This window comes from Ornithodoros turicata, chromosome 2 (assembly GCF_037126465.1).
Source record: "Ornithodoros turicata isolate Travis chromosome 2, ASM3712646v1, whole genome shotgun sequence".
Taxonomy (NCBI): Eukaryota; Metazoa; Arthropoda; class Arachnida; order Ixodida; family Argasidae; genus Ornithodoros; species Ornithodoros turicata.
Window position 1 is genome coordinate 70,208,708 of NC_088202.1, and position 26,552 is coordinate 70,235,259.

General features: G+C 44.5%; 1 protein-coding gene across 9 annotated transcripts in view; it reads left to right on the forward strand.

Moving 5' to 3' along the window:
• LOC135385549 (diacylglycerol kinase 1-like) overlaps positions 1–26,552 on the forward strand; it is a 479,846-nt gene that overhangs the window by 402,277 nt on the left and 51,017 nt on the right. For 7 of the 9 annotated variants that reach the window (XM_064614920.1, XM_064614922.1, XM_064614919.1 and 4 more), the window contains one exon: positions 10,034–10,144. The exons of the other annotated variants lie outside the window; for them this stretch is intronic. In XM_064614920.1, the coding sequence (XP_064470990.1) occupies positions 10,034–10,144 (111 nt within the window). The remainder of the gene's footprint in view (positions 1–10,033; positions 10,145–26,552) is intronic. 9 annotated transcript variants of the gene reach the window in all.

Genomic DNA, 26,552 nt, shown 5'->3' on the forward strand with positions numbered 1-26,552 from the left:
TTTATATAAAGAAAAGAAAAGAAAAACAAAAAACAGGGAATGTGATAACTGTACTGGCAAACCGATACTTGGATGTGGGCGTGCCAATATTGGTACAATGGGCCGTGTCTTTGAATGCGCGGCCGATAAAAAGGTCGTCGGAGTAGTACCGGCCGCTTGCGGTGCTGTTCCGGGAAGGTCTTTTCTTAGATAATGTACTGCTCGCGACACGCTTGCGTGAAATCAGCGGCCCGTGATTTATCCCATCACTAATCTCCAGGTTTTACAAGGCTATTCCTTTCGAGTGAACCCGTGCAGCATATGGCCCACCTTTAGATACAATATTGGGACGCAGGTGATTCCTTTCCAGGTGGACGCAGGTGATATTCCTTTCAGCGTAAACGAAAGTAATATGGGCTGCGGAACTGCTGGCAGGTGATTTCAGACAACCGTGTCGAGAGCAGTACGACTTTAACACTTTGACAGCAGTATTCTTTAAATTTCGTTGACCTATTTAATATCTAAGCACTTTTCGGACAAAAGAATTTGCCAAGTAGGTTGTCGGCCGATTCAGAACATAGTGGTATCGGTTTCATAGATGGGCTTCGGATGCGACCGTCCCTTTAAAGGGACAGTCTGCAGCTGTCGACTGATTTTGAGATTGGATTTGCATTCGACTGGAAGCTACGTGTGGATGCCAAATGCAAAATGTCAGAGAAGCTTCTGATATAAACCGGAACAACCAACTATATGTCCAAATACGGTTTCGGTTTCATGGTCACGTAGGCACGAGCTACCGCACCTTGGCAGACGTCATGCAACGTCATTTCCTCCGCCCAATACTGGGGAGCGCGCCTTCGTTTTTCTTTATTTTTATTCCGGTTGTATTTCGTTCCGCGTGTCCCACGCCCGACACGAAGCGGTCGATCGCTCGCCTTGCTCCCTCGCTTTAGCAGACGATTCTCGGCATCCAATAAAAGTGATCGAGTGATGTGACGTCAGAACACGACAGAAGCAGCTGGGAGAGTTCGCCGCCGCTGCGCGCACTCTTGTAACGTAATTTCCTCAGGAAGTGTGCGCTATCCAAAGGAAATACTTTGCGTAACACTTACTCCATCTAGCATATTCACATCACGCGCTGATATTGATGATTTTGATGTTGGCTAAAAAAATAATAGGGAGAGATTGAATTCATCACACGACAACTTCGGCTGCCCCCATAAACGGACCCCTCTCCCAAAAGGAAAACGAAAGGTCCCGGGGCGCTTTCGCGACAAATATCGGCCAAAGGCCAGATCATCGGTTAACGTAGCGCACAGTAATTCACACGGTATATCACGCGATAAATAAATCTATATATATGGCTAATACCCCTGTCAAACGGCAAATCGAATAGCATTCCCAGCGAATGAGTCGCACCGAATGTCATTCGTTTGTCTTACATCGAGCTACACGAAGAAACAGAATGTCATTCGTAACTGACGTCACTCTCGATAATTAAGACACCAGGGCCGAACTTATGAAGCATTGTACAGGTACATTAGTTATATCTTTATTTATTTTGCTCGAAACTAGCGAAACATTAGATTATTTCACAAAATAGTTGCCTTTCCAAAGACAATTAATTGGCTAGGTAGCACAAGCAAACACAACTAAGGAGCCTATCTGCACCGCACTTGGCAACATGGCGACTGGGAATGAGGGTAGTTCTCCGAAAACCAGTGTTTAGCGTTCCTTCCTTCGTGTCAAAAGTTATCAAATTTGTGATAAAATGTTGGAGTACAACATTTCATTAGTCTTTCATTTCTTCGAACGGTTTATTGTTGTTGTTTTTGATACCTCTCTACTGCGAGGGTACGCTGTCGGTGCGAGAGGGAAAAGCAGGGCCAATATCATTCGCATGTATTGCCATTTGATTTCACCGTGTGACACGAAACGAATGTCATTCAGCGCGAATATCATTCGCTGGGAATGACATTCAATTTGCCGTGTGACAGGGGTATAAACTGAGACACAGACTACAAAAGGAAGGGAAGTAAGAAAAGGGGGTTATTTATATACATTTAAGTTGTTTAGTTAGAGAGTCTGTGTACTTTAAGGCGGACTCAGGTCTTACTCAAAGAATGTTTATCGCCCTCCACATATCCGATTGACAATCGCCACGTGGTGTGAACCCCAGAATGTAACGTCATGCTTAGACGAATAGACGTTTGACTGTGCAAGCTCCAAGAAACATGGAAACAGTTTCCCTTCATGTTCCTTTGAGGAGCACACAACCAAAACAAATGTGTTTGTTGCGCGTAGCGTCAACGAACATTCATTTAACGACATGTGCATAATATCATCAAACGAACAACCATTCCGTCCCTGCTGCAAAGTTACATTCATGTCGAAAAGTAAAGCGCAATGGCATATGGAACAGATTCAGTTCACAGTGAAGTCGGTTGACGTATCAAGCACGGTGTACGAGTAGTATATAGCTGTCGCTGACACCTCTCTAACAGTGTAAGCCTCCTCCTGGGAGATAATGATTCCGCTCTTGCTCTGGTTTTTGCTGGCTTGCTCTCTTTTATGCATACCCATGAGACTTTTATCTCAAACCCACCTAGGGTACCCTTCGTGTTTGTGAGCAAACAAATTGCACATAACAATTCGTGGTTGCGCTACAGACTTTGCTGACTCTTCCTTCAGCGTTTATAGCGGTGGTGGTATGGAGACTGTTTCGACCTCTGGGCGGTCAGACAGCGTGTTTAAGTCGTCGTGCACGACAAAATATGGCATATGGAATTAAAAATATAGAGCATGCAGACGAAAGAACGCAACGATTTTGTGGGAAGCCCTACGCTCTTTCCGTTGACGACAGATACTGAAGTACTACAAATTTTCGAATTCCGCTGGTCATTGTAGTGCAGAAAGTTACACTGGCTCGAGCGTGCATGTCACACGGCTGCTTGAATCCCACGTGCGTCGCGTTTTATTGGCCCTTCCATCCGCTCTTCGTTAGTTTCTAGGCCGAACCCACACTGGCACACTACACTGCGGTGCACCAAAACGACCAGAGTACTAAGTGCGTAAATTCTTTTCAGTGGAATAATAACATTTTCACCAGATCATTTCTCGTTCCAAAGCTTAGTCGCTATATCCTTTCCGGCGCGCAGGACCTCTTTATTCTGCTAATGCCTGTTTGAGAGTGCAAAGTATACTGCGAGGAGTATAAATTATACGCAGTGCTGAACGACCAACATTTTGAAACGGGATGCTGTAGCCTGACGCATTAGTGACACCGAAAGCAGCTTTATGGAGGACTTCGTATTTTCTGATCAGTGCGCGTTCTTCATGAAATATTTTTTGCAACGGGCGTTTAGAACAGGCTACATTCGATTAAACGAGACGCAAGTTCCAGTCTAAATTGAAAGTTATGCCTCGCCATCCAAAGCTGCTGTTCGTGTGTAAAAAGTGTGCCTCTAGTAGTAGAGAAAAACCATCAGCTGCCGGACAATGACTGGAAAAAAATCAAAAACGTGCACTTGACTGGCGCTACTAAGACCGTCTCTCCTCGTTAGGGGTCACCTCTGCATAGTGACTTCATCAATCTCGTTTGTATCCGCGTTACAAGTGAATGTCTCCCTGTTAAGGATTTAAAGCTGCGGCTGCGTGCTTGCGTGAGCTATATTTTTGCATCTCTTAGTTCCCCCTGGTTTATACAGGGTGTTTCACGAAAAATGAGCCAAAGTTTTTAAAAAAATTGTTCATCGCACATCAATAAGATGGACTGCATAGTGTTACCAGTGGTGTGAGGATACTCAAACTATTTTTTGTTTTGAAATTAATTAATTAAGTAAAATTAATTAGTCAGTTTTTTAATGATAAGGATTAGAGCCAAAATGTAAATAAGAAAGTTGTAGCAGGCGATATAACGACACAAAACCCGTGGATTGCAACTTTGTACCTCTAACGGATCCTTTTTTTTCCCGGCTCCAAAGTCTAACTTTCGGGTTTGCAAAAAAAGGACGCGGGACCAGTCGCGGACGCGCCAAGAGTCAATGTCAAGCCAAAATGTCAAAACGTCAGTGAGAACAGTGACTAGTCTTTGTTCGAGAACAGGACGCTCCTCGCGCGTCTTCGACACGTCCCGCATTGGTGTTTTTGCAAACCCAAAAGTTAGTCTTTGGAGCCGGGAAAAAAAAGGATCCGTCAGAGGAACAAGTTGCAGTCAACGGGTTTCGTGTCATTGTATCGCCCACTATAACTTTCTTATTGACATTTTGACTCGAATCCTTGTAATTAGAAACTGGCTAATTAATTTCATTTAATCAATTAATTAATTACAAAACAAAAATAGTTTGAGTATCCTCACACCAGTGGTAACACTATGCAGTCCGTCTTTTTGGTGTGCGCGCTCTATTCAAAATATTCCTGATGGACTACCAAGCCTGATTAGGTTTGTGGTCCAATCAGGCTTGATGGCGGTTCAGCCAGCTCATGTGGCTGGCAATCCAGCAACCACCAGGCTGAATGGAGCCCACTGGATTGTGTGTAAGGTTATAGCTGCTAAAAATAATATTGCCAACTGATAGAAGGAGAGCTGTCCTTCCACAATACACATCTGTAGAAGAGTCAGTGAGCTGTGATACATTCTACTTCCCTGCAGATTATTTATTAAAATCATTCCGCATTTTTTTACATTCAAGGGCACAGCCTTTAAAGGCTTGTACTGCCGTGGAGCAGATGACGGAGTTGCATGGGTGAAGCGTAGGCCAAATCTGTTTCACAGTAAACACAAGTCAGTGAAGGGCTCTGCAACACACTTTAGCAAAACTTACCTGATGTCTTTCAGCATTTCTGCGGTGTATCTATTCATTTTCCCACGTGGTGTATGTGCTGGCCCAACCGCATTGTTCACCGAAATAAATCTGTCGAAAGCAGCTGAAATTCACAGATTCGACATTAGTAACATGCCCACTGGAGCACCACATGTGACATCTTCACCCGGATAAGTGCTAAAGTGCTAATAAGGTCACGAGTACACTGAGCTGACAGATAAAGGATAAGCTAATAGGAATCAAAGGGTAATAATCACACTGATAGTATAAAGTAATAGGAACCCACATGCTAGGAAGGATACCAAACAAAAGGGGCACAAAACATTGCACTACAGGCACAGAACTAACCTTCAATTCACGAAATCGAAGGGTCTGTTGACGTATCTTCCAAGACACACACACAAAAGGACTTCCAGGCATCACTATAGTAGCGCATAAAAACACATTTACAGCAGTCCCGGGCATCAGAGCCACGACGAAATGAGACAACAGGAGCAACAACAAGCGCTTCCGAACTCATCGAAGCTTGCACACGAAATGTGCGGAGAGGCAGAGAACTTGCTCCCATGGCGCCACTTGTCCAGGCGCTCTCCGCACTATGGCAAGAGAACGGAAAGTCTCGCGTCGAGGGGACCAACGCTATCCGAAAGGGGACGTTTTCCCCGTCAGAAAGAAACCTCAATCACCTTCCTACGCCAACAAAAAGTCGATATTGAAAAAAATGCACCCGGGCCCATGTATAAGGAAGCCGCCGTTGCCATGGGGCCCTAACTCGAGAACGGAAAGGGATAGAAAGATGCCACAAGTTTCTACGCATTGCCAATATCGAGTATGTGCACCCATTAGAAGGAAGCTAGGATCCGCCCCGGGGTTCGAACCTGACAACGGCGACAAATGTCGCTGAACAGGGGTCAGCATCAGGAATTTCAAGAATGACGCCTTAACCGCTAGAAATCGGGGAGTAGTCTGAATTGAAAACTTGTAGCGCAGGCAATCGTGCGCGCGCACACAAAATTTCGACTGAGTCGGACGTCGGGTAAACGAGTTACGACACCGAACAGTAGGAAGCGTTTCAGGGTTGCTCTGGCCAGACAGGTCAGCGTCTCATACTCTGAGGCCGATATCGCGAGAACGAAACGTCGCGCGCCTATGGGACAGACAGTTGGAAAGAGCACATCGAGACCTCGAAACGAAGATAAACACGTCCACGCAGCTGCAACTGGAACGTTTTTTAGGGAAAAAAGCCGCTGGTCCCAAATATTGGGGGAGTGTAAACGCGGAAACCTGTAACTGGAGAACCGCTAAAGTTAGAGAGATGCGGTAAATTTTGCTACGTGCGCCACGTCGAGAACAGGGCGATTCCGAAAGGTGAACCCCGTCCGACGTGAGCTTCGTTCCAAAAAAAAAAAGCCCCAAAATTCGAAAAAAAAACTGTGTTACCAACGTGTCTCCGCCCACAACTTTAGAACCGCTATAGATCAGCAACTGGTGTGATTTGACCGATGGTAGAGCTATTCAACACCAGTTCGGATCTAAATTTTGGTCTCCATCCGACGAACAGGGTGGATTTACAAGGCTCCGAAGGCGTAGGAAGTGTCGACGGAAGCACAGAGTTTCCAAATATCTCGAGAACCCTTAGGATTTCTCGCAAGCCGTGAGAGTGCACGCGAAGGGGGAGAAATGGGGAATTCGTCAGAACAAACCGCGTCCCGATAGGACCGTTACAGGTCGAGATATTAGACCAGGAAACCTATTGAGCGACACCGCCATGTCGCTTGATTGGGGTTCAACCGCCACTGGACGGTTATCAACCGCTCGGTATCAACCCCCATACCAAGTGGCATGTACACATTCCACTAGACACATAACTTTCGACCATCATCCATCAAAACGTCAGGATCCATCACATTCTATCAGATGTACGATAACCTTCCATCAGGACCCATCAAGAAATCCTGGTAGCTCATCAGACTTCACAGGGGTGCCCGACTTCTAACCAGCCTCCATCGAAAATCATGGTGACCCATCAGAATTCCTCATGTACTAGCAGGAATTATTGATGGGCTATCAGACTGATTTTCAGTTGGGCGATGAACCATTTTTTTTTTAAACTTTGGCTCATTTTTCGTGAAACACCCTTAGCTCTCGGGTCAACCGTTCTGTAGTGGTATCGAAAATGTCAACTTTCTCCGCAGTATGCCCGCAGTTTATGTAACCGGGGGGGGGGGGGGTCGAAGTAGCGAAGTAGTAGGTTTATGTAACCAGGTATTGCAGTTACTTGGCGCTCACCCTATCTAGCAGCATATTTCATGCACACGGACGCATTCGTAAAGCAGCAGACGGACAGGCTATGTTGACAGCTCAGTTTAACAGCTCATTGCTTGTAAACAGGCACAATAAGTTATTGCGACTTCGACACAGTGTTGCCTGTAATTTACCATTTAAATTTTTTTAAGAAACTATGGGAGCAATTGTGACAGAAATTGGGACGTAAGTGTACTGAGGACTCAGCGAATCGATAAATTTTCGGAGATTGCAGCTCTAGTGCTTTACGGTGTCGTTGAGTTTGTAATATTATTGCTCGCTTTTCCAACTGGTGCAGGTAGGCCTCCGTGCCTGAACTCGAACGCAGCGCCACTGGTGTACCCGTTTTGAACAATTTCGAATGATCTCGTTGTCACGTCCCTGTTGGACGGGTAAGCCTTCTCGTGCTACGAGTAGCAACTTCGAAGTAACCTTTTATACGTAGTTGTCTATCGCCTATGCCAAGCACCAACTAAGATCTAGAACAAATGTTGTACACAATTTAGCGGAGCGACATACTCATTCGAAGAATCGAGAAGACGCAGACGAATGAGGAGGTTGGTGCTTTTCGTGGAAGGGCACACTCGAGCGCGTCACGCCATTAGCACTGCCCTCTTTGTCCTTTCTTTTGTATCTTTATGGGTATTCTCCAAGCATGGGTTTGTTCCAGTGAACACGTTTCCGGAGAACTATGTCGTCCCTTAATGAGCTCTGGATATTGAACACATTGAAGAAAAGAAGATATTGCTTACACCCTCTCTCATTTTGCATGCTTCACCCTAGGTTACACGTTGATTTCTGGGATATGAGTCAAAAGCTCACGGCGATTGCTTTCTTCTGTAAACCAGATCCCAGCCATCAGCTTTTAAACGGCAATCATATTCTCCAATCAGAACGACCGACTGATTGAAAAATAAAAATATGAAGATGTGAGTCCCGACAAAGTCGGGAAGTCGGGACAGGCTTATCCAGAACACCTAAATAGCAAAGAAAGCAGGAAAACAAAGCAGATGCCCTAACGAAATAACCTTGAACCACCTAAGATTTGTGATATCAGGTAACGATACACGAGAACACGCAATATCCCACTGTTAGCCCTCATCACTATAGTTCGGCGACAACATTTTGATAAGGTATGTTAATTTAGTCGATATTCTAGTCAGATGTGCATAATAATGGGGACAATATGGATATGGAACTCCCGACGCAATACTTGTAGACTAGGAAAATCACAGGGGTGGCATTGAATGTACTGCTCCGTAGACGAAAGCGCGCTGGGCGAACGCAATGCACCCTAAACAGGTCCTGGTCGTATGTCACAGCAAACGTCAAGGGACACATGACCTTAAAGATGGCGGCGTCCGTGATCGGCGGCCATACCGTTTGTAAACAATGCGGCTGTTGTTTCTGCGCGACGCTTTGGATGTCTTTCGATCACTGTAATTATTTTTATCCGATAATCTCGCAGTAAAACGCGCAGTTTTGCACATAAGGCCTCGTGCTGTTGACGACTTCCAAAGATGTGATGACGACCGCTCGTTAAGACTCACTGAGCCGATGCAATGTACTTAAACTAAGTAGAAATGGGCTACCATGTTGCAGAAGAAGCACGGCATAGTTTACGCTGGCAAAATACGTTCATCTCTTGGCCTGATGACGACGGAAAGATGTCCGTAAGCGGCAAAACGATATGCAAACAAAGTCATATGACCTCAAAATGACGTTTTCTATGACGTGCGACCAGGACAAGGTGGCGGTTTTGCAAAAAGCACCTGCTTGAGGGTAGTTACAAAGATGGCGGATTTACGTCACCCTTGTGAGGAAAATACACTGTCTACTAAACATGGACAAGTTGGAACAGCAAACCTTGCAAAAATCGAATACAAAGAAGCCCCTATTAGAGGCCAAATGACACAGGAGTTACTTTAATTTTCATTCTATTGAGCCAGTTAAAAACATGTCTTATAGCGTACATTAGTCTAAAGTAGGCGTACTGCATCCAATAAGTTCTCGCGTGCACATTACCTACAAGTAATGTAGTAGTATGTGACATCTATGCATATTTATGGGGCAGCGAAGCGTACGCAAGTATCTCATCTACACAGAAAGGTTGGCTCCTGTCCATTGACTCCGTACCGAAAGCTACCAACAACTTCTATACAGGAATTCACAAATAATGAAGCACAAGCGAAGCAATGTCTTAGTAACGCTTAAAAGTGCAGCGACACTCCCGGGATTATGAGCGGTGATTACGCTGGATTTCTCCCAGTTGTGCTGCCTTCCAGCCGCTGCTTTGAAGCCCTTATTTCTCTGTGTGCTTTACTGCGTAGCTATGCAGCTGTAACACAACTGCGCTTTTGAGCTGCTTTCTTATTTATGAGGGCCATTAGATGCTGCTGGGTTCAAAGCTGCAATAGCTTGCGTGATAATTCTTCTTGTCGCGTTTCAGAATGGTTCTTACCGCATTGTCCGGGTCCGGCGGAGGTTCTTTTTAGGCTTTACTAGACGTATCGATGTGCTTTTCTCTCAAGTCTGTGGGGGATTCGACGCACGATGGAAAGCCTGGGACTGTCCGCCAGGCACGATCATATATCAGGCAGAGTGTCAGAGAGAAGAAAGTTTCATGCAAGGTTACTAAAAGCGTCTATAAAAGAGTTTGACTTAGAGAATCTTAACCAATTTCATTTTGCTTGTTGAACAGCGCAGGTTATTGTTTATTGATTCATAACACAAAATCGGACACAAGGAAACGAATACGCTAATAATAATTAATAGTTAATAAAAAAGTTAATAAACTGAGTTTGAATGCAACAAAAAGGAGACACTGAATTCGTCACCAGACGAATTCTGCTACTGGGTGTATAGATGTAGTGGGCACAGCAAGTTGACTGAGTTTGTGCCCGTTGCTGCTTTCTGTTCCTCTTTAGTTTCGCCATCTGGTGGCTGGAAAATTTCAGAAGGAAGAGATAATCGATGATAGGAAGACTGCCGTTTTACATAGGACCCTTACCGGTGGTTCACTTGACAAAAGTGCAAAGGTAAGCATCCGCAAACAACTCCTCCAAGTAAAGCTGTCGTGAAATTCATCGCTGTGCGCGAGTGGTTCCTCAAGTGCCTCTGGTTGCTGTGCACCACCGTCGCTTCTACTATACCTTCATGTCGTTGATGAACTGTGCTTCTCTCATATAAGTTTGCTGTCAGAGTAGAAAAATTACCAATAGCCTTTGTTCTGGTAGGTAATGTCTCTGGTAATTACACTTACTGTACCATAGCTCACGATCAGTATGTCAGCCATAACAAAAGTAATTTTCATGGGCTTGCAATAAGTTTCGAGTACTAATGGGATAAGCAGCCCCCGTACCCTGGTAAATACTTCGCACACCATCTCTTCACGCATTCTCTGATGCAAGCTGACTTTTATTTGCCAGGGCACCACATATACACAGCGTTCACAGCTTGCAGATGCTACAGATTCTGAGTTTTATCTGACAACCATATCGTGCCTGGTCTTATCTCTCACCATAGTGTTCCCCATGAACTGTTCACGAAGCATGCTTTGTCTGTTGCATGATGCATGCCGTGATGTCTACACCTCATATGGTGCGTACTACAATGTGGATATCATGAGATATGTCCGAGTTTTGTTACATGTTTTCTATAGAGTGTAAGTGCCAACATATTGCATGTATCGTGCCCGTACAACATTGTTGAACATGTAAACAAGTGTACGCGTGACGTCATTTGTAAGTGTATTTGTGTTGTGCAAAGTGTATACTTCTCATGTTTCGTAACGGAACCAGCAACGTTTTTCGTTGAGCATTTTGGGTGAAAGAAGAGGAAACGGGTGTCACTGTCTTCCAAAGCTGGATAGAGAGACGCATGAAGGAATTTTCACGTGGAAGGAATAATCATGCAGTACATACGCCGTAAAGAAAGAACGGTGGTGTGTTCCAACAGCCCCACTTACAGAGCATCGTATGCATAACAAAATACATAACACATTGCCAAGGGAAGTGTGTACCGCGGATGTGAAATATTGTAAGGTCTTAATTGTACGAATGCATTTCGTGGATTTCATTTTTCTTGGCGTCTCACGTAAAAAAGCGCGTCACCAACGCGCATAACATTCGTGCAATAGCTTGTAAACTCATTATGTAAATGAGCTGAGCTTGATGCAGGTAATAGGAATAGGCTTTCCCTCATATGCACTTCAGACGATTCCGTGTTTTTCGACGTCACAGCCTAGTTTGACATCCTCTAATTTGCTTTCAATGCGTCATTTCGACGCGCAATCTTTCGCTGAAACGACTCCCTTTGAAGGGCCTCCTAGGAAACGTTGGCGCTTTAGGTTATTTGTTTGATCCTGTGTCGCCTCACTTGAAAGACCGAAGCCAGCGACGGTTTCCGTCTTCCATGCTCTTGCGCAGCTAAGATATATTTTACTTCCTTTTTGGTCAGTGTTACGTTGGCGGCCTCTTGAAGGCAGGCGTTCTTCTAAGTACCTGCTCTGTTTTTCCCCCTCTGCGGCAAAAATATATACGCACTCTGCTGCTGTTTACGGACAGACATCATGGCAAGGGTCTTTTTGTCCATAAGGTTGTTCTATCCCTTTGTGTGTCCTCTGTGGTTCACTGTCGGATACGGTTTCGGTTACTTCCGCATTACCGATTTCTTCGTACTCGTCTGTATGAGCAACAACGTGTGTTCGATTTTGTTCATTATTATTCGGCCCGAAATTGGTGCAATGTCTTTTTCCGACTTTTCTGTGGTGTTCCACGATAATCAAATGGAGGTCAGAGGCGTAGAAAACGGCTGGGTGATATCTGCTGTGCGTCTTGGTTGACCATCCGATGCTTTCAGACATGAACGTTGATGAAGTTGTCGCAGGACGCGCTTACCCCTCTGACGAAATTGACTCCAGACTAAACTAGCAGTAAAACACCTTTCCACGTATTCTTCGTTGTTTTTTTTTTTTTTTCTCCGGCGCATTGTGCTACAAATGACGATGCCCACCTGACATATAGCGCGCGAGAGAGAGATGCCCCTGATATGCCACACCCTCTAGAAACCCTCCACATCTTCAAAGAGCGTGTAAGTGAACGAGGGAAGTCGACGTCATTTCCCATGGCACTCGCAGTACCTATGAGAGAGCCGCACACGTGACTCGTGACGTAGCACGGCGCGGCCGAAGGGGCAGTTTTCGAGAGTTTATGGCTGCTCCCCACGCTCCACGCAGGTCCGCAGACGTCACGCTGACGTCACGCGAGGAAATCGGGGCGGGCCAATGGGTCCCTCCCTGCGCTTTTGTAAACTTGAGAGAATACATCGCAGAGCGAAAATATTGGCTCCTGATAGAATGCTACTAACAACTAAGCACTACTTCTCTGGATTACAAAAGACAAAAAGTAACCTCATTATGCCTACGAACAACAAGATAAATTAATGACAATGAATGGGGAAGTTCGCCACATAAGGTGCGGCCCACTATACCTTAAGGCACAATGGTCAGGATGAGATGTGTCCTGTTGATACGCAGGGGATCGCGTGTCTGCGCAATCTTCTATACCTGCACTGTTAGAAAAATTTATACCTTTTGGGGTATAAACGGCTTGTCCCAGGGCGCATACCTTTTGAGGTATAAACGCTATACCTTCCTCAAGGTATACTATCTTTATACCTCCCTGAAGGTATATTATTTGCACCTGAGGGTATAAAGATATACCTCCTTGAGGGTATATGTTGAAGACCTTGGGGGTATAATTGAAGAAAACGGTAATATTCGATGTGTTTCAGCGTCATATCCGAGTGGCGGCTTCCCAGCGCAGCTTTCCACAAATATTAAAAAAAAAGGACCAAAGGAACGATAACAAAAAAAAAAAGAAAAAGAATCCCTGGCGACTCTCGCGCACAAACTCACAAAGCATGGATGTGAATCGGAGAGGAAAGAAATTAAGTAACAATTAGCATTAAATTGGAAACCAAGAAGCAACAACAACAAATATTAGGAAAAATATTTCCAGGAGCAGTTAGCATTTGCTGGAGAACAGATACATATATACAACACACCGCGGCTACACATGGTGGAGACCATCCTTCGGCCGGGAAGCAACTTAAGAAGTGAGGGCGTGTAAATTTATTTATTTTGGGATCAAACAATTGGATTCCAGATGTCACTACCCAATATAATTAGAATGCTACTGTATTACTTACTATGTTTTTAAATCAACTTATTGTTTAACTGAGATGATATAGTCGCCGTCACAAATTAATGTGATCCCAGATGTTGCGGAAGAAAAGGTATACAAAACGCTGAAGGCATAATCGTAACATAGAAGTACTTTTTTATAACCTTAGCTGCCGCGGAAGGTATAGAATCAGAGATCTATACCTTACACATGGTTTAAACAGGGTATAGACGGTGGTGATGAGGTATAAATGTCGTACTCTAGACCTTATTTATACCTTTTTTATACCTTTTATATACCTTTTCTTCTAACAGTGTGCTACGCAAAGATGCTCATGTAAGGCGTTCCTTCGGCTAATACTACAGTAAATGTGACGAGGTAATCGCTAGTGAATGTGGTGCGTTCATTCTAACGTTGTGCACGCAGGTCACGCACGCTTGAGAGTTAGGGAAATTCTACCTGAGAATTTGAATGTCCTAGCACCAAGCGCGGGGGGAATAAAAAAAACGACAGTATTCTTTCGAGCGAGGGCGATTAAATGCCCTTCGAAGCCAGACGTCTCGAACGCTCTGTGGGAATTAACGGCCCAGTGACTTTGAAGACTTCTATCGAATTTGTGTCACTGTTTAGAATAGGAAATTGCATTAGTTAGCGTACATTTGCGGGTAAGCTCAGACGCAGATGTAGGAGAAAAATAGCGTGCATATTTAAGTACTGGAAGAAGCTACCTATTCACAGCTGTGGGTAGGACACGGCTTGTTTGCAAGTCTGATGCGATGCAAAGGCGCTGTTACAGAAACGGGATTCGCGAGTCTTTTCCGAGTATCTGGAGAAGGTGAAATTTAATTTCTTCGTGATATGGGCGCAGTTCTTACGACTTTAAGGTTCGTCGCTATTAAGTTGAAAGCTACAGGATCCCTTCTTTGCACAAGCGAACGGCCAGCGTGTGCAGTTTGACTCACTGTGAACGGTCAAGGTAATTTTGTATTAGACTTTCCATCCCTGTACTGTGTGGCGGGACAGTTGTTCTTGTAGTCTGCTGTTTCTCTGTCATTTAAGAAAATTCTGATGTACTCTTTACGGCTTCTTGGTGATGCTGAATGATATACGGTGCGAAATTTCTATTCACGGTTAGATGAACGAACTACGGTGCTTTGTAACAGCCTAGTCGTAGTACCTAGGGATGCTCAAAAATTTGTTTGATTGGTTTCGTTTGACTGGCCGCCTTCACAGTCATTTCGCTTGTTCGGTAATTGGTTGGAGCTTGGGTTCCGAGTTTTCGGAGATTATCTTTTGGTATATTCGAAGGTTGTTTTTCGGGCACTGCGCGACGACTCAGACTTGCGAGTATCATTTTTTGGAAAATTCGGGGTCTACAGTTCTTTAGTTTTTGCAAATGATTTAACATCCTAAATTCAAAGAAAAAGCGACGACTGTGAAAGGATCATTTTACGCAAGCCTGAGCATGGGCACACAAGGAAACGCTACGTTTACGCTGTTTTATCTGTGAAGCGATGTACTCACAAAACCATTATGAAGTTGCCTCGCAAAAACGCTTACCGTTATGCAACAGAACTAGCAGACGACGACATCTGTATGACGATCACCTGGCGACATGAACATGTACTGTCAAGGGTACTCTATTCAATTACTCCAATGTCGAGATGCCTCTAGGCAAGGATGGAATTCGCCTGCATTACTCGTATGCTTCACGCATTGTTAAGTGAAAGACTGCTGCACAGTGAATTTGGGTTAAAAGCGCTACAATTCCCAAAGAGCAAAAAACTGGCGGTACCTCTGGTGATGCAACGAGACCTAATGCAATAGCTGCTGATTCGCCGAACAGGCAAAAATGTCCGTAATTTAAAATTCGCGCAATGGTTTGTAGATATTGCTGAAATTTAGCTGCAAAATAGCATTGAGGTTCGTTGTAATGACATAGTGAATATCTGAATAGAATATTGATTTCACTTGTCTACGAAATGTTCTATGTAATGTGTAGTGAATATCTAGCTATCATGACGTATCGCGTCAAATGATTACACGCGCGCATGTTTTTATTCCCTCCTGCTCGATTATCTGTTCTTCAGTGAGAGGTCATTTTCGTTGCCGTCAAACGCAAACACGGGACGCGCTTGACTCGGTTTGAGTGCATCCAGTGTTGTCTTGTATGCTTTGGCTCTTCGTTTCCAACCTACATCCACCAACTACCTGAACTTCCTACTCTGAGGTCCACTAGAGTGGGGTAGAGTAGGGAGCACCTAATCCCTTGTAATACAGATCAGACTTCAGAAAATGAAGTCACAGGTGCGCAGTGATTTTCAATTCAACATCTGTTTGGGGACAATATCCCGAATTTCTCGCTCTTTTTGTCACCTACTACTTTATTTTCAGAAGGAGAGTGGGTATTTGTATTGTGCGGATTTGTGTGTGTGTGTGTGTGTGTATTGTGCGAATTTGTATTGTATTTGTATTGGCGAGGCGATTTGTATTGTGCCAATGAAACAAGGGAAAGGGTGCAGGCTAGCTGGTGTAGATCCATGAATAAGACCAAGAGACACGTCTTCTGTGTCCGTGTCTCTCGGTCTTTTTCATGGACTGTATTGTCCCATTCGGGTAGGCTTCGTTGCGCTCGCCTGAGCTACTCTGTCGGTTCTTCGGTTTCGGGTTCGTGGTGTAGCTTAGCGATCGCGTCCCCTCTCCCAGTCTTCCATTTCCTCAGCTCCTCCTAAGTTTGTACGTAGTTCGTCACAATCGAATAGGATGTGGCGTACTGTCTCTGCTGCCTTGCCACAATTGGCAGGTAGGATCGACGTCTCCAAAGAGTTCGGTTTTTCTTGCATTTGTTGCCAGGCGCCCGGTTCGTGCCTGGAAAAGCAGGGCACTCACTCTGTCGCCTCTGTATTCGCGGGAGACGCCTGGTTTTGACTTGTACCTGTTGTATTCCCTGAGACTGTTTTTTTTTTTTTTTTCCGGACAGTTTCTTTCCAATCTTTAATTTCAGGAGTGTTGATTCCTTCAGATGTAATTTTTGTCTGTTCTCTTTCGTTCTGGGACTTGTGGGGTCTAGTTCCCCTGCTGTATTTTCTATCGTAATGGTTGATTTTTTTTTTATCCAGTCCGTTTTTATGCCGCAGTATCTGACGTAGTAGAAGATTCGTCTTGCGGTAATGATTGTTCCGGCAGATGAATAAGTCGTCCTATACAGTGAGATTTTGATCTTGCGGCTCGTGTCCGGGAGGTTGACCACCCCATTTCACCCTGGATAGCCACGTTTGCTGTTGCGAAGTTGCCATCAAGGATCCATTTACCGAGTTCTCACTGGTGGCCATCCTGGGACTTGATTGTAGTTGGTGAAAAGACTCATTTGCAAAGGGCATTTGCGTACATAAGCGCAGGTACGGCAGTCGATTTCCAGAGCAATCTTCCCACGTTGTGTTTTTTATAGGAATGTTTAGCCAAATTCCAAATACGTCCTTTGAGGCGACTTGACTGTTTTACTAGGTTTAGTTCGTGTTTTTGGAGATAATATTTTTCGTTGGTGAGGGAAACCCCTAAGTATTTATTCCCTTTAACTGGCGCAAATAGAACGCACGGTCAAATATTTTTTTAATGCGTTTATAAAGCTTCAACAAGTCATAAAAGTGTAAAACTGCAAGCGCCAGGTCGCTCTAACACTCCGTTTAGAAATTTCCATTGTGAAAATTTATACAAATCGGATGTCAGTGAGCTCAACCGGTCCAAAGTCCGCTGATAGACTGGTAATCAATGCCACGAACCCTTAGAAACAGCTAATAACGACATGGAGCATCCACCAAACCTATGTAATTCTCACTCACTGCATTACCCCTGAACGGGCACCTCGACAATTTTGTAGAGTTTGGAAATGCGTGTTAGCAGAGAGCCCAATAAAACAAGAGAGATGTTTTTTTTTTCTGTACGTGCTAAAAGGGCCATATTATTACCAAAAAAAGTTTGGATGCATTGCCTGATCTCTGTCTGCGGAAATGTCCTGCACAAAGACGCTCTTTCTCCAAAGCGCCGTAACTTTGGCGCGCGATCGTCGTCTTTCGTTTTAGATGCCACCCGGGACACCTATCGTCACGATATTTAGTCAAACAACAGAACATTATTTCAGAAATAAAATGTAGGTGTCGGCACTCTTCAATAGCTCTCCTCCTCAGAGAACGCCGGTTTTGAACATGCTCAACAAAATGGTTGAGCAAACAGTTAAAGGGATATTCTTTGGTACAGGCTATTTGCTGCTCTTGAAGAGTGAATTGCATTTTGCTTGGATAGTTGATGCCAAATGTCATCCACTGTGTTTTTGAGGCGTTGAATTTAAATCCATCTATCTGGTCTTCTTCTGTGCATATATTTAGCATATGCTGCAGATCTTGTTCTGACGGTGCAATTAGCACGATATCATACGCGAAAGCGAGGGCTGTAACTGACGTTTCTATTTGTTGCCCAGTAATTGTTTTCGTCTCCAGAATTATTCCTTTTGATTCATTTTACACATGTACTAGAAGGTTGTTGATATAGATTGACACCAAAATACCAGGTTGACACTGTGTATTTTGACCTAACAAAAGCTTTTGACCGTGTCAATCATGTACTACTACTCGACAAGCTGCTCAAATATGGAGTGTGTGGCAGACTTTGGCTTTGGTTTAGGTCGTATTTGGACTCGCGGAAAAATGTTGTGCGAGTATTGAGCAGTTACTCTGATGAATATATCTCCTGGTCCGGTGTGCCGCAGGGTTCATATCTTGGGCCCTGGTTATTTTTTATCTTTATCAATGATATAGTTAAGATCGTTCAGCATTCTAGGATTCTGATGTATGCAGACGACATTAAGCTCTTTCGCTCTGTGTGTACTATTGATGACTGCAACAAAATGATGTTGGGAGTATAGGTATTTGGTGCCGTCGCAATGATCTTGTAATTAATGCTACTAAGTTGAAAGTCTTAACATTGTCACGAAAGAGAGATATTATAAAATTTAATTATGTCATTGAGGACGACATCATTTGCCGCGTGTCAGGAATCCGCGACTTGGGTGTATATATAGACTATTTGTTGTCGTTCAGAGATCATCTATGCTTGACTATAAATGCGGCAATGAAATTACTTGGAGTAATATCTCGTATAACTCGACACTTTAGAAATTGTGATTTTCTTATATACCTGTTCTGCACTATTGTTCGCTCAAGATTAGAGTTTGCTTCGGTGGTATGGAACTGTCTCCCCAACATATATTCGTTAAAAATTGAAAATGTTCAGAGACGCGTTGTCCGCATTGTTTACGATAGATATTTGGGGCGTACATGTTATTATAATTATGAAACTTTCTTGGGCAAGCTTGGTATTTCTTCATTGTTTAGCCGCAGACACGAACGTGATATTCTCTTTTTGTTTAAAGTTGTTAATGGTGCCTTATTTTGTAGGGACTTCCTTGCTGCTCTAGCATTTCATGTGCAGACTAGACGTTCCTGACAGGTTTCGCTATTTTATCCATTAAGTCGATTGAAGCTTTTACCATCATCCAGGTTGCAAATTGCTTACAACCATATGCCACACGATGTTGATATTTTAAACACATTTTCTCGATTCAGGAGTTCTGTTAAGCTATTAGAGTGATTCTAATGTCTGATGTTGTTTTTATTGGGATGCTTCTTGTTTACAATGTGTAACATTACAAGGCTCGATGCCGTTATGTGCACATTTAAATAAAAGCAAATGTAAAAAAAATGACAAATATATGTTGAATAGGGTTGGTCGCAGTGGGCACCCTTGTCTTAACCCAGCTTTCATTTTGAGTGCCTCTGATTTATGTTTCGCAATGCTTATATGCCTATGTTTGCTAATTGATAAACTGATACTGATTTGTAAAAGAAAAAAATTGAGATGTTACCCCCGAGCCACTCGGGACTGGCTACTCCAGAACGCGTTATTCAGAAAAAAAGAAAGGAGAACTACGCAATTGATAAACTGTTTCGGACCCTTCGTATAGCTGTTCTATTAGATTGATTTGGCCCTGATGTAAACCTTTTCCCGTCAGTTCACTGGTCATAATATTGTGGTCTATCGCGTCCTACGCCTTCTCGAGATCCAGGAACCAATAATATATCTTCGCTTTTTTTCTTTTTTTTTTTTAGCTCTATGAGTTGTGTTGGGACAAATATAGTGTCACTTGCGCGCCGGTTTTTTCTGCAACCATTTTGGATCTCGCAGAAAGTGTTATGGTGATCGCAATAGTTCCGGAGACGGGCGTTTAGTATTGATACGAAGAGTTTGTATACATTACTTTGTATAGTTATTTAGCGATATGCGTCCATTTGAGAGCTTGGCTTTCCGGGCTTGCACATAAGTCTCGTCCTTGATGCTTTCCAGTCTTCGGGAATTTCTTTTGTAGCGATTATGTCGTTGTAGCATTGTCGGAATGCGTCTAATGCAGTAACTTATAAAACCTTTAAGAGTTCGTTAGGTATGTCGTCAGGGCCTGACGCCTTTTTGGCTTGTAATCTTTTAATGTGGTATTTAAGTTCGCCAGTCGTTATTGTGTCGTCTAATCTTTGGGCATAGGAGTCATCTCGTCTGGAATTTTTGTTCTGCTGTATTTATTCCGTGTGTTTGATTTTTACTCTGCTATTTAGTATCGTTTGCCGTTCGTTGAAATAATGTGCTAAGGCGTTTCTTGATATCCACGTTTTCTTTTGTACCGTGTATGGTAATGTCCTCCTGGTTCACGACTTTGTCCTCTTCTTGTAGGGATTTAATATAACGCCAGAAATAGGTCTCCAGATTTTCTTCCTGCCTTCAAAACCATGTTTTTGACTCTGTTATTATGAGCCTTGTTTCTTTTTTTTTTCTTTTTTCTTTTTTTTGCAACAAGGAGTTTTACCGCCACTTTTTGTTCTACATACCTCTTCCAAGCTAGCTCTTGTTCTTCTTTGTCTTTATTTCGAACTTTCCTTCGATGTTCTCGATTTGAGATTACGCTGTTCGATTTCTGTTTTTACTTCCTCGTCAAACGACGGGTGCTTCGTTTGTTGGCTGTTGAGCCATGTATGGACTATCACAATTTCTGCTGTAACTCTTATGTTTTTCACAAATTTTTCGTATTCCACAGTGCTGTCGGTGTGAGTTAGTTTTTCTGGAGGGATGCGGCACTCAAGTGTGCCACATTTCCGTCACTTCATAAGAAAAGAAGATAAAGTCCAACTTGCCTAAAGTTTTGCACAGTGAGAGCCGTTTTCCAGAAGGTTTTTTTAGCATTCCTTGCGGACGTCGTCTGTTCGCGCACACAGGAGATAAAAATTGTTGGAACTTTTGACCCCATGCATTTTCTATGGCCTATTCTGGGTTATTTTGGGGACACTTCGTTGGCGAACCGCGTTTCACAACGAGTTTTGCCACATCACACACAGGTTTCGCAAGGCGCCAACCAAAACCGAAACTCTTTGAGCAAGCCTTGGGCCACCTGTGTGTGATGTGGCGAAACTCGTTGTGAAACGCGGTTCGCCAACGAAGTGTCCCCAAAATAACCGGGAATAGGCCATAGAAAATGCATGGGGTCAAAAGTTCCAACAATTTTTATCTCCTGTGTGCGCGAACAGACGACGTCCGCAAGGAATGCTAAAAAAAAAAAACTTCTGGAAAATGGCTCTCACTGTGCAAAACTTCAGGCGAGTTGGACTTTATATTCTTTACTTATGAAGTGACGGAAATGTGGCACACTTGAGTGCCGCACCCCGTATTATTGCACCGAACGTTGTTAAATTACGGTCACAGTCGAAGTTCCACTTTATTCTCGTCGGTAGTTTCGAAGGGGGTCTTCATCGTTGATTCCTTGTCATACATTCGTCCACCCTTTCTTCGTCGCGAGGGTTTGTAATACGTGATGCGAGGCAATCTCGACACAAGGGGAAACGAACCCTACGAACCCGTCGTCAACCCATGGCTTTTGTTGGTGAGCTCTCGGTTACTGCAACCCCCAGAGCTGAGTTTTTCGGATAAATCCAAATTGCGTTAAAATGTACCGGTTTATGTTTCTCGATGCTTTCTTTTTATAGAGAATAACAACTACATGAATGACGATGGGATGAGGTGATTCAACGCAGCTATTGCGGTACCATACCTCTGTGCATGTGGGTTAATATATGAGTGGGACGACGATGAGAAAGATAAAGCACACACGCTCGCACACACACATGACGCACGCAAATGAAATATCACACACGCGGGTGCGTCGTAACTTATGGGGATAGTAGTTCATCCGGTCGGCCACCGGAGATGTAATACTGTGGAGATCACATCTCCGCATTCATGGCAAAAGCTTTTATAGAGAGAATAGTGCTCCCCTACATGAATCCTGATTGAGGATGACGGAATGTCCCGGAGGGCAGGATGAGCTCAGGAGCTTCTCAAGCCGTGGCTTCACTCCAGGACGTTGCCGATAGACCTCACTGGCTTGTGCTATGGCGCGCAGTAATAGTGGCGCGTCGTCATCTACGGGCTTTCGCAGGATAAGTCCGAAAACCCGGAACCCGAATTATAGCACAAAGATATTGACTGGAAAGATGCTGAGCGTTTGCGATGTGACATTTCCTGTGTTAGAAATGCACCAAGCGCAAGGCCGCGCCCCTGCACTGCGGGCTCCGCCTCATTTGACGCCTTCGTGAGGCGGAGCACCCTTTACAGAGTTCCTGTGTTATTTGCCGCTTCCAAAATCGTCGTAAAACAACGGGGTCCTTAATGATCCGTTCATACCAACATGAGACGAGCTACATACATGCGAGAGTGTGCACAATGGTTGCACACGTCTATGTACCCCTGTATTTAACATAGTCCGAAATTCCGACTGCTATATAGCAATACAGGCGTTATTGCTCTTCCATGTGGCCCCGCCAGATGGTGACGGTATAGTAATGCCATTACTTTCCTTTCTATTGTCTGCGGCATGTACATTTTAATGAACAGATTGTAGTTTAGGTGTGACAGACTTGCGGTGAAAGATTCGAAAAATGCGCTTTAAATTAATGCCACGATTGCATGTTTCGAACACGTTTTCCTAACGTATTTTCCCTAGACTGAATAAGTTCTAGCCTGAATATGCGCCGGGCTGTCGCATTCTCTTTCAGCGCGTCTTCCATAGCTACCATTTCAAGGTAGCGCAACTAGCCGTAATGAGGTTTCGCGTATGAAACGATACAAGCTTGAACGCGGTATAGATTTATCACTCACCCCCTTATATGTTAGCAGACCTTTCGGACGAAGCCTTATTACGATAATCTGGATAGATAGTAGTAAATGTCTTTATCATACTTTGTTTGCCCTCACCTGAACCTACTGCGTGCCTTTTCTAAAAGTCAGCTCCTTACCGTGCTGCATGTTCCCGCAGTTGCAAATGAAAACGAGTGTTCCTCGATGGAGGATGTGCATTTTAAAAAGCCGCACTTTACTCGCTACGGATATCTAGAACTATCGTTCAAAGTAGAGTGGACCAGCGGCCAAGTGGGCTAAGGTGTTCGCTCGTTGGTGATAGCAAAGGTTGTGCTAAAGACTGGGAGGTGGTAGGTTTGAATCCTGCCATCGGCTGTGCTGTCTGAGGTTTTCCCAGGGTTTTCCGAAAAATTTCCAGATGAATGTCGGCACAGTTCATCCTGAAGTCTGCCCAGAACGCATACTAACACCCCTGTCTCCACCTCCTTTCTGCTGTCCTCTTTCCAATCTATCCATGTCCGTACGCCTCTCATAGCCACGGTTGCTTCGCGGCGCTAACGTGTTTTTTTTTTTTTTTAAGTGAAGCGGCAGCATTAAAAAAAAAAGGATACGTAGCTTTTATCGAAATATGTGTTCGCGATTGGAAGCGAACACATCCACCAAACACTCCAAACCATCGATGGTTTGGTGTGCGATCGATGGTTTGCGATGGTTGGCGACACCAAACCATCGCAGCCGAAGTTTGGAAAACAATCGACGAGAGATGCAAAGTTTCGCGCAGAAATTTTACGCGAGAGCCAACAATAGCAGCAACCACACTGCTCTACCACACTGCTGGCTGTAATTTGGTTGATGAGCCTCACGGAAGAACCAATGTGTCCAATGAAGGTAACATTTCCTTGAGATTGAGGTAAAAGAAAAACAAAAGGAGACACAAGACTGAGTACAAATTACAGAGGACGGGACCCACGAAGGAGGGGCACGTCGCAGGAAACGAAAATAATCAAATGGCGGCACTGTCACTCATCAGCCTGTTACGAATGGTATGACGCATTCACTAAGAAAACGATACATGGACATTGTACAGCATTACAGACCATTTATGCTCTAAAACACGATGCGTCATTTCGAGGCACTATGCTACACTCTTAGAAAAAAGGGTGGAGCAGTTACACCTTTTAGGAGGTAATAGTCGTCGCATATGTTGTGCCTAAAATGTTGCAAAGTTCTACCTGCTACCTCATTCTGAAAACAGAACTTCACCGCATAGCACGTTCTGCGTCAACCACTGCCACGAACGATGGGGTGACCGCTTCTGATTCGGTGAGCGACGGGTGCGTACGCCTTTTTGTAGCAATTTATGATAATTGATTTTACCACCCTTTTACACCCTTTATCAGACGCTATGTTGACCTAGGTAGTAACTATAGAGGTTACCACCTTTTCGCGCTTTTTTTTTATTTTTAGAGTGTATTTTCTCTGACTGGTCTGTTTCCACTTGATCTTTCATCGAACGTTCTAGATGTTTGATGACGACGGTAAGCGTGACAAGTGCGCATGTCCTGTAGAGGTGGCGCGCGGGATTTGTATTTTAGTGGTTGTTCGCTTGAAGGGTTGGGACACATCGCCCCGAGTTACCATGGATATACGTGGGCAAAACGTTTACTTGTGTCGTGGGGCAATAGACGAGTAGAAAATTGGCACAGCGGATACTGAAACTCGTGTGTCTGTGACATCAGCTCCGCCAGTGAGGCAGCAGCGGGAGAGGTCACGTGCTTACAAGAACCAAAAGGCTGAGTCTCTCGCTCCTCAGATGCAAAGCTCGATGCCGGAGTTTGTATCTGGCCAGGCACGACGCATGACAAAAAAACAAACACAAAAGAGAAAAAAAAAAACTGTTCCCGACTCTGTAGTCCAGTGCAAGCTTTACTGACCAACATATATCAAAGTGTCATAATCCCCCTAGCCTCGTTTCGAGTTCGCTACATGCAGTGGGTTCTTATTTTATTTTATGCGCGAGGTCATCTAACCACCTGTTCCATGCGCTGACGCAGACCTATCGACGTCGGAATGTGTGTGAAACGCTATTCAGCCGTGTTAAAGTGTGTTTCGGGAAAACTTGATCAAACTTCAAAAAAGGGAAGTGCTAGAAAATAATACGCATATTATTATTTTTGGATTCTGCTCCAGTGGTGTTTCTTCATTCTTGTGCCGTTTCTCCGCATTAACAATTCGACTGTAACCGCATCTTCTCTGCAGAGCAGAGCATGGTGTACGTATAGCATGCTAACGACAGGGTTTGTTTCTACGGTGTGTTTCGTCTTGCATTCTACGCACTAAAAGGGTTACCACAGATTGGATTCCTGCGTGGTGGCTGTGCCTCGTATGAGCGCACGTTTATTACTGTCTCATTTGGAGCAGTCTCGTTGCGTAAACCCATGTTGCGCAGGTTTTCCTGGCTATATATCGCCAAGTGCAGTGATATCTTCCCATTTAATTAATGCAGCTGCTGCACAAGCATAGGGCAACTTATTAGCAGCTTCAGGCTGAATGTTGTCCTAAGAACTGGTTGAAGACATAGTAATTAACTTCTGTACTTGTGTGATTTACGTTTTAAACCACTCAATGCTTTCACACATCAAGCGTCATGAAACAGCAGGTCGCACCGGTGCGACCTACGTTTCATTTTTTTCTTTCTACTTCTAATCTAATCTAACTTCTGTACGTTCTTACAAGAAAATAGTCCACGCCTATGCGCCCTGCGAGAGGCTGTGCGATATGTGTAGGATTCTGGGCCCTCGGGTTTATGAAAAAAAAAATCCGAAAAACATGCTCCGGTAAGATTTTAACACACACACACAGTTAAATGGGATGATGATGTGGTCGGTCATTCTCCGCCGTTATGGCTGTACACTACCCCATTGCGCTTGTGGAAGGGATGAGAAAGTGATGATGATGGAAAGGTGTCCTATTAGAGTTCGTCCATTAATCCAGTGCTGGAGAGGAACTGAGCAACAGCTCGTAGGCCTTGCATCAGACGTGAGGTGTCCGACCATGGCCCGAGAATTTTGGCTAAGTCGAACTGATGTTGATCGACGCGTTGGAGAGCAGTTTCCATGAGGGCGCGCTCGCGCTCGTACTGTCCGCAGACCAGGAGGACGTGATGGAGGTCACCGCGCACACCACATGTGGAACAGAGGCTGGACGCGCCGACACCGAGGAGGTGGTTGAAAGCTGGTGTAAAAGCCACATTAAGTCTCACGCGGTGGAATACTGTGGTAAAGGAACGTGGCATTCGGCGGGGGAGAGTAAGGGACAATGTTTGGTCAACAGGGTAAAGCAGAGAGTGGGTGGTGATGTCACGTTGCCATTGAGACTGCATCATGGGGCCAGTGAGGCTTGAGACGAGGAAACGGCGATCCCCCCGAAACAATATGATGGGGACACGACGGGTGTACTGGTGCGCGCCTGCGGCTATTCAATCTGCGTCCTTGTTTCCGCTGATGCCCACATGACCCGTCATCCACTGAAAGACGATAGAGTGGCCCTGTGCGCTTGCTTTCTTGTATACTTGTAGAATTTCAATGACCACAGGACTGAGGAAGCGGCGAAGTCCCATAGTTGCCACACATTGCAGCGCAGATCTGGAACCCGTAAAGACGACCCAGGAGCGAACGGGGCTGTCAGTGATTTTCCGCAAGGCGGAAAGAATAGCATAAAGCTCAGCGCATGTTGACGATGTTTTATGTGAGAGATGATGGCCATCTGAAATTGACTCGGAGGGAATGACAAAGGCCGACGACGAACTTCCCCTCGTGGTTGAGCCGTCCGTGACTGAAAACTGCGGTGGAAGTCTCATAACACGAGCTCATCATATCGAGAGTGAGCTGCTTCGTCACGCATGCATCGACGTTGCCTTTCTTCCCTGTTAGCCCAGGCACCGATTTTAAGCAATTCGTGTTTATCCGGAAAACTCCGGTTTCGCAGGTTTCCAGCAACGGAGAGCTCATCAAGAAAAGCCATGCCCTGATGA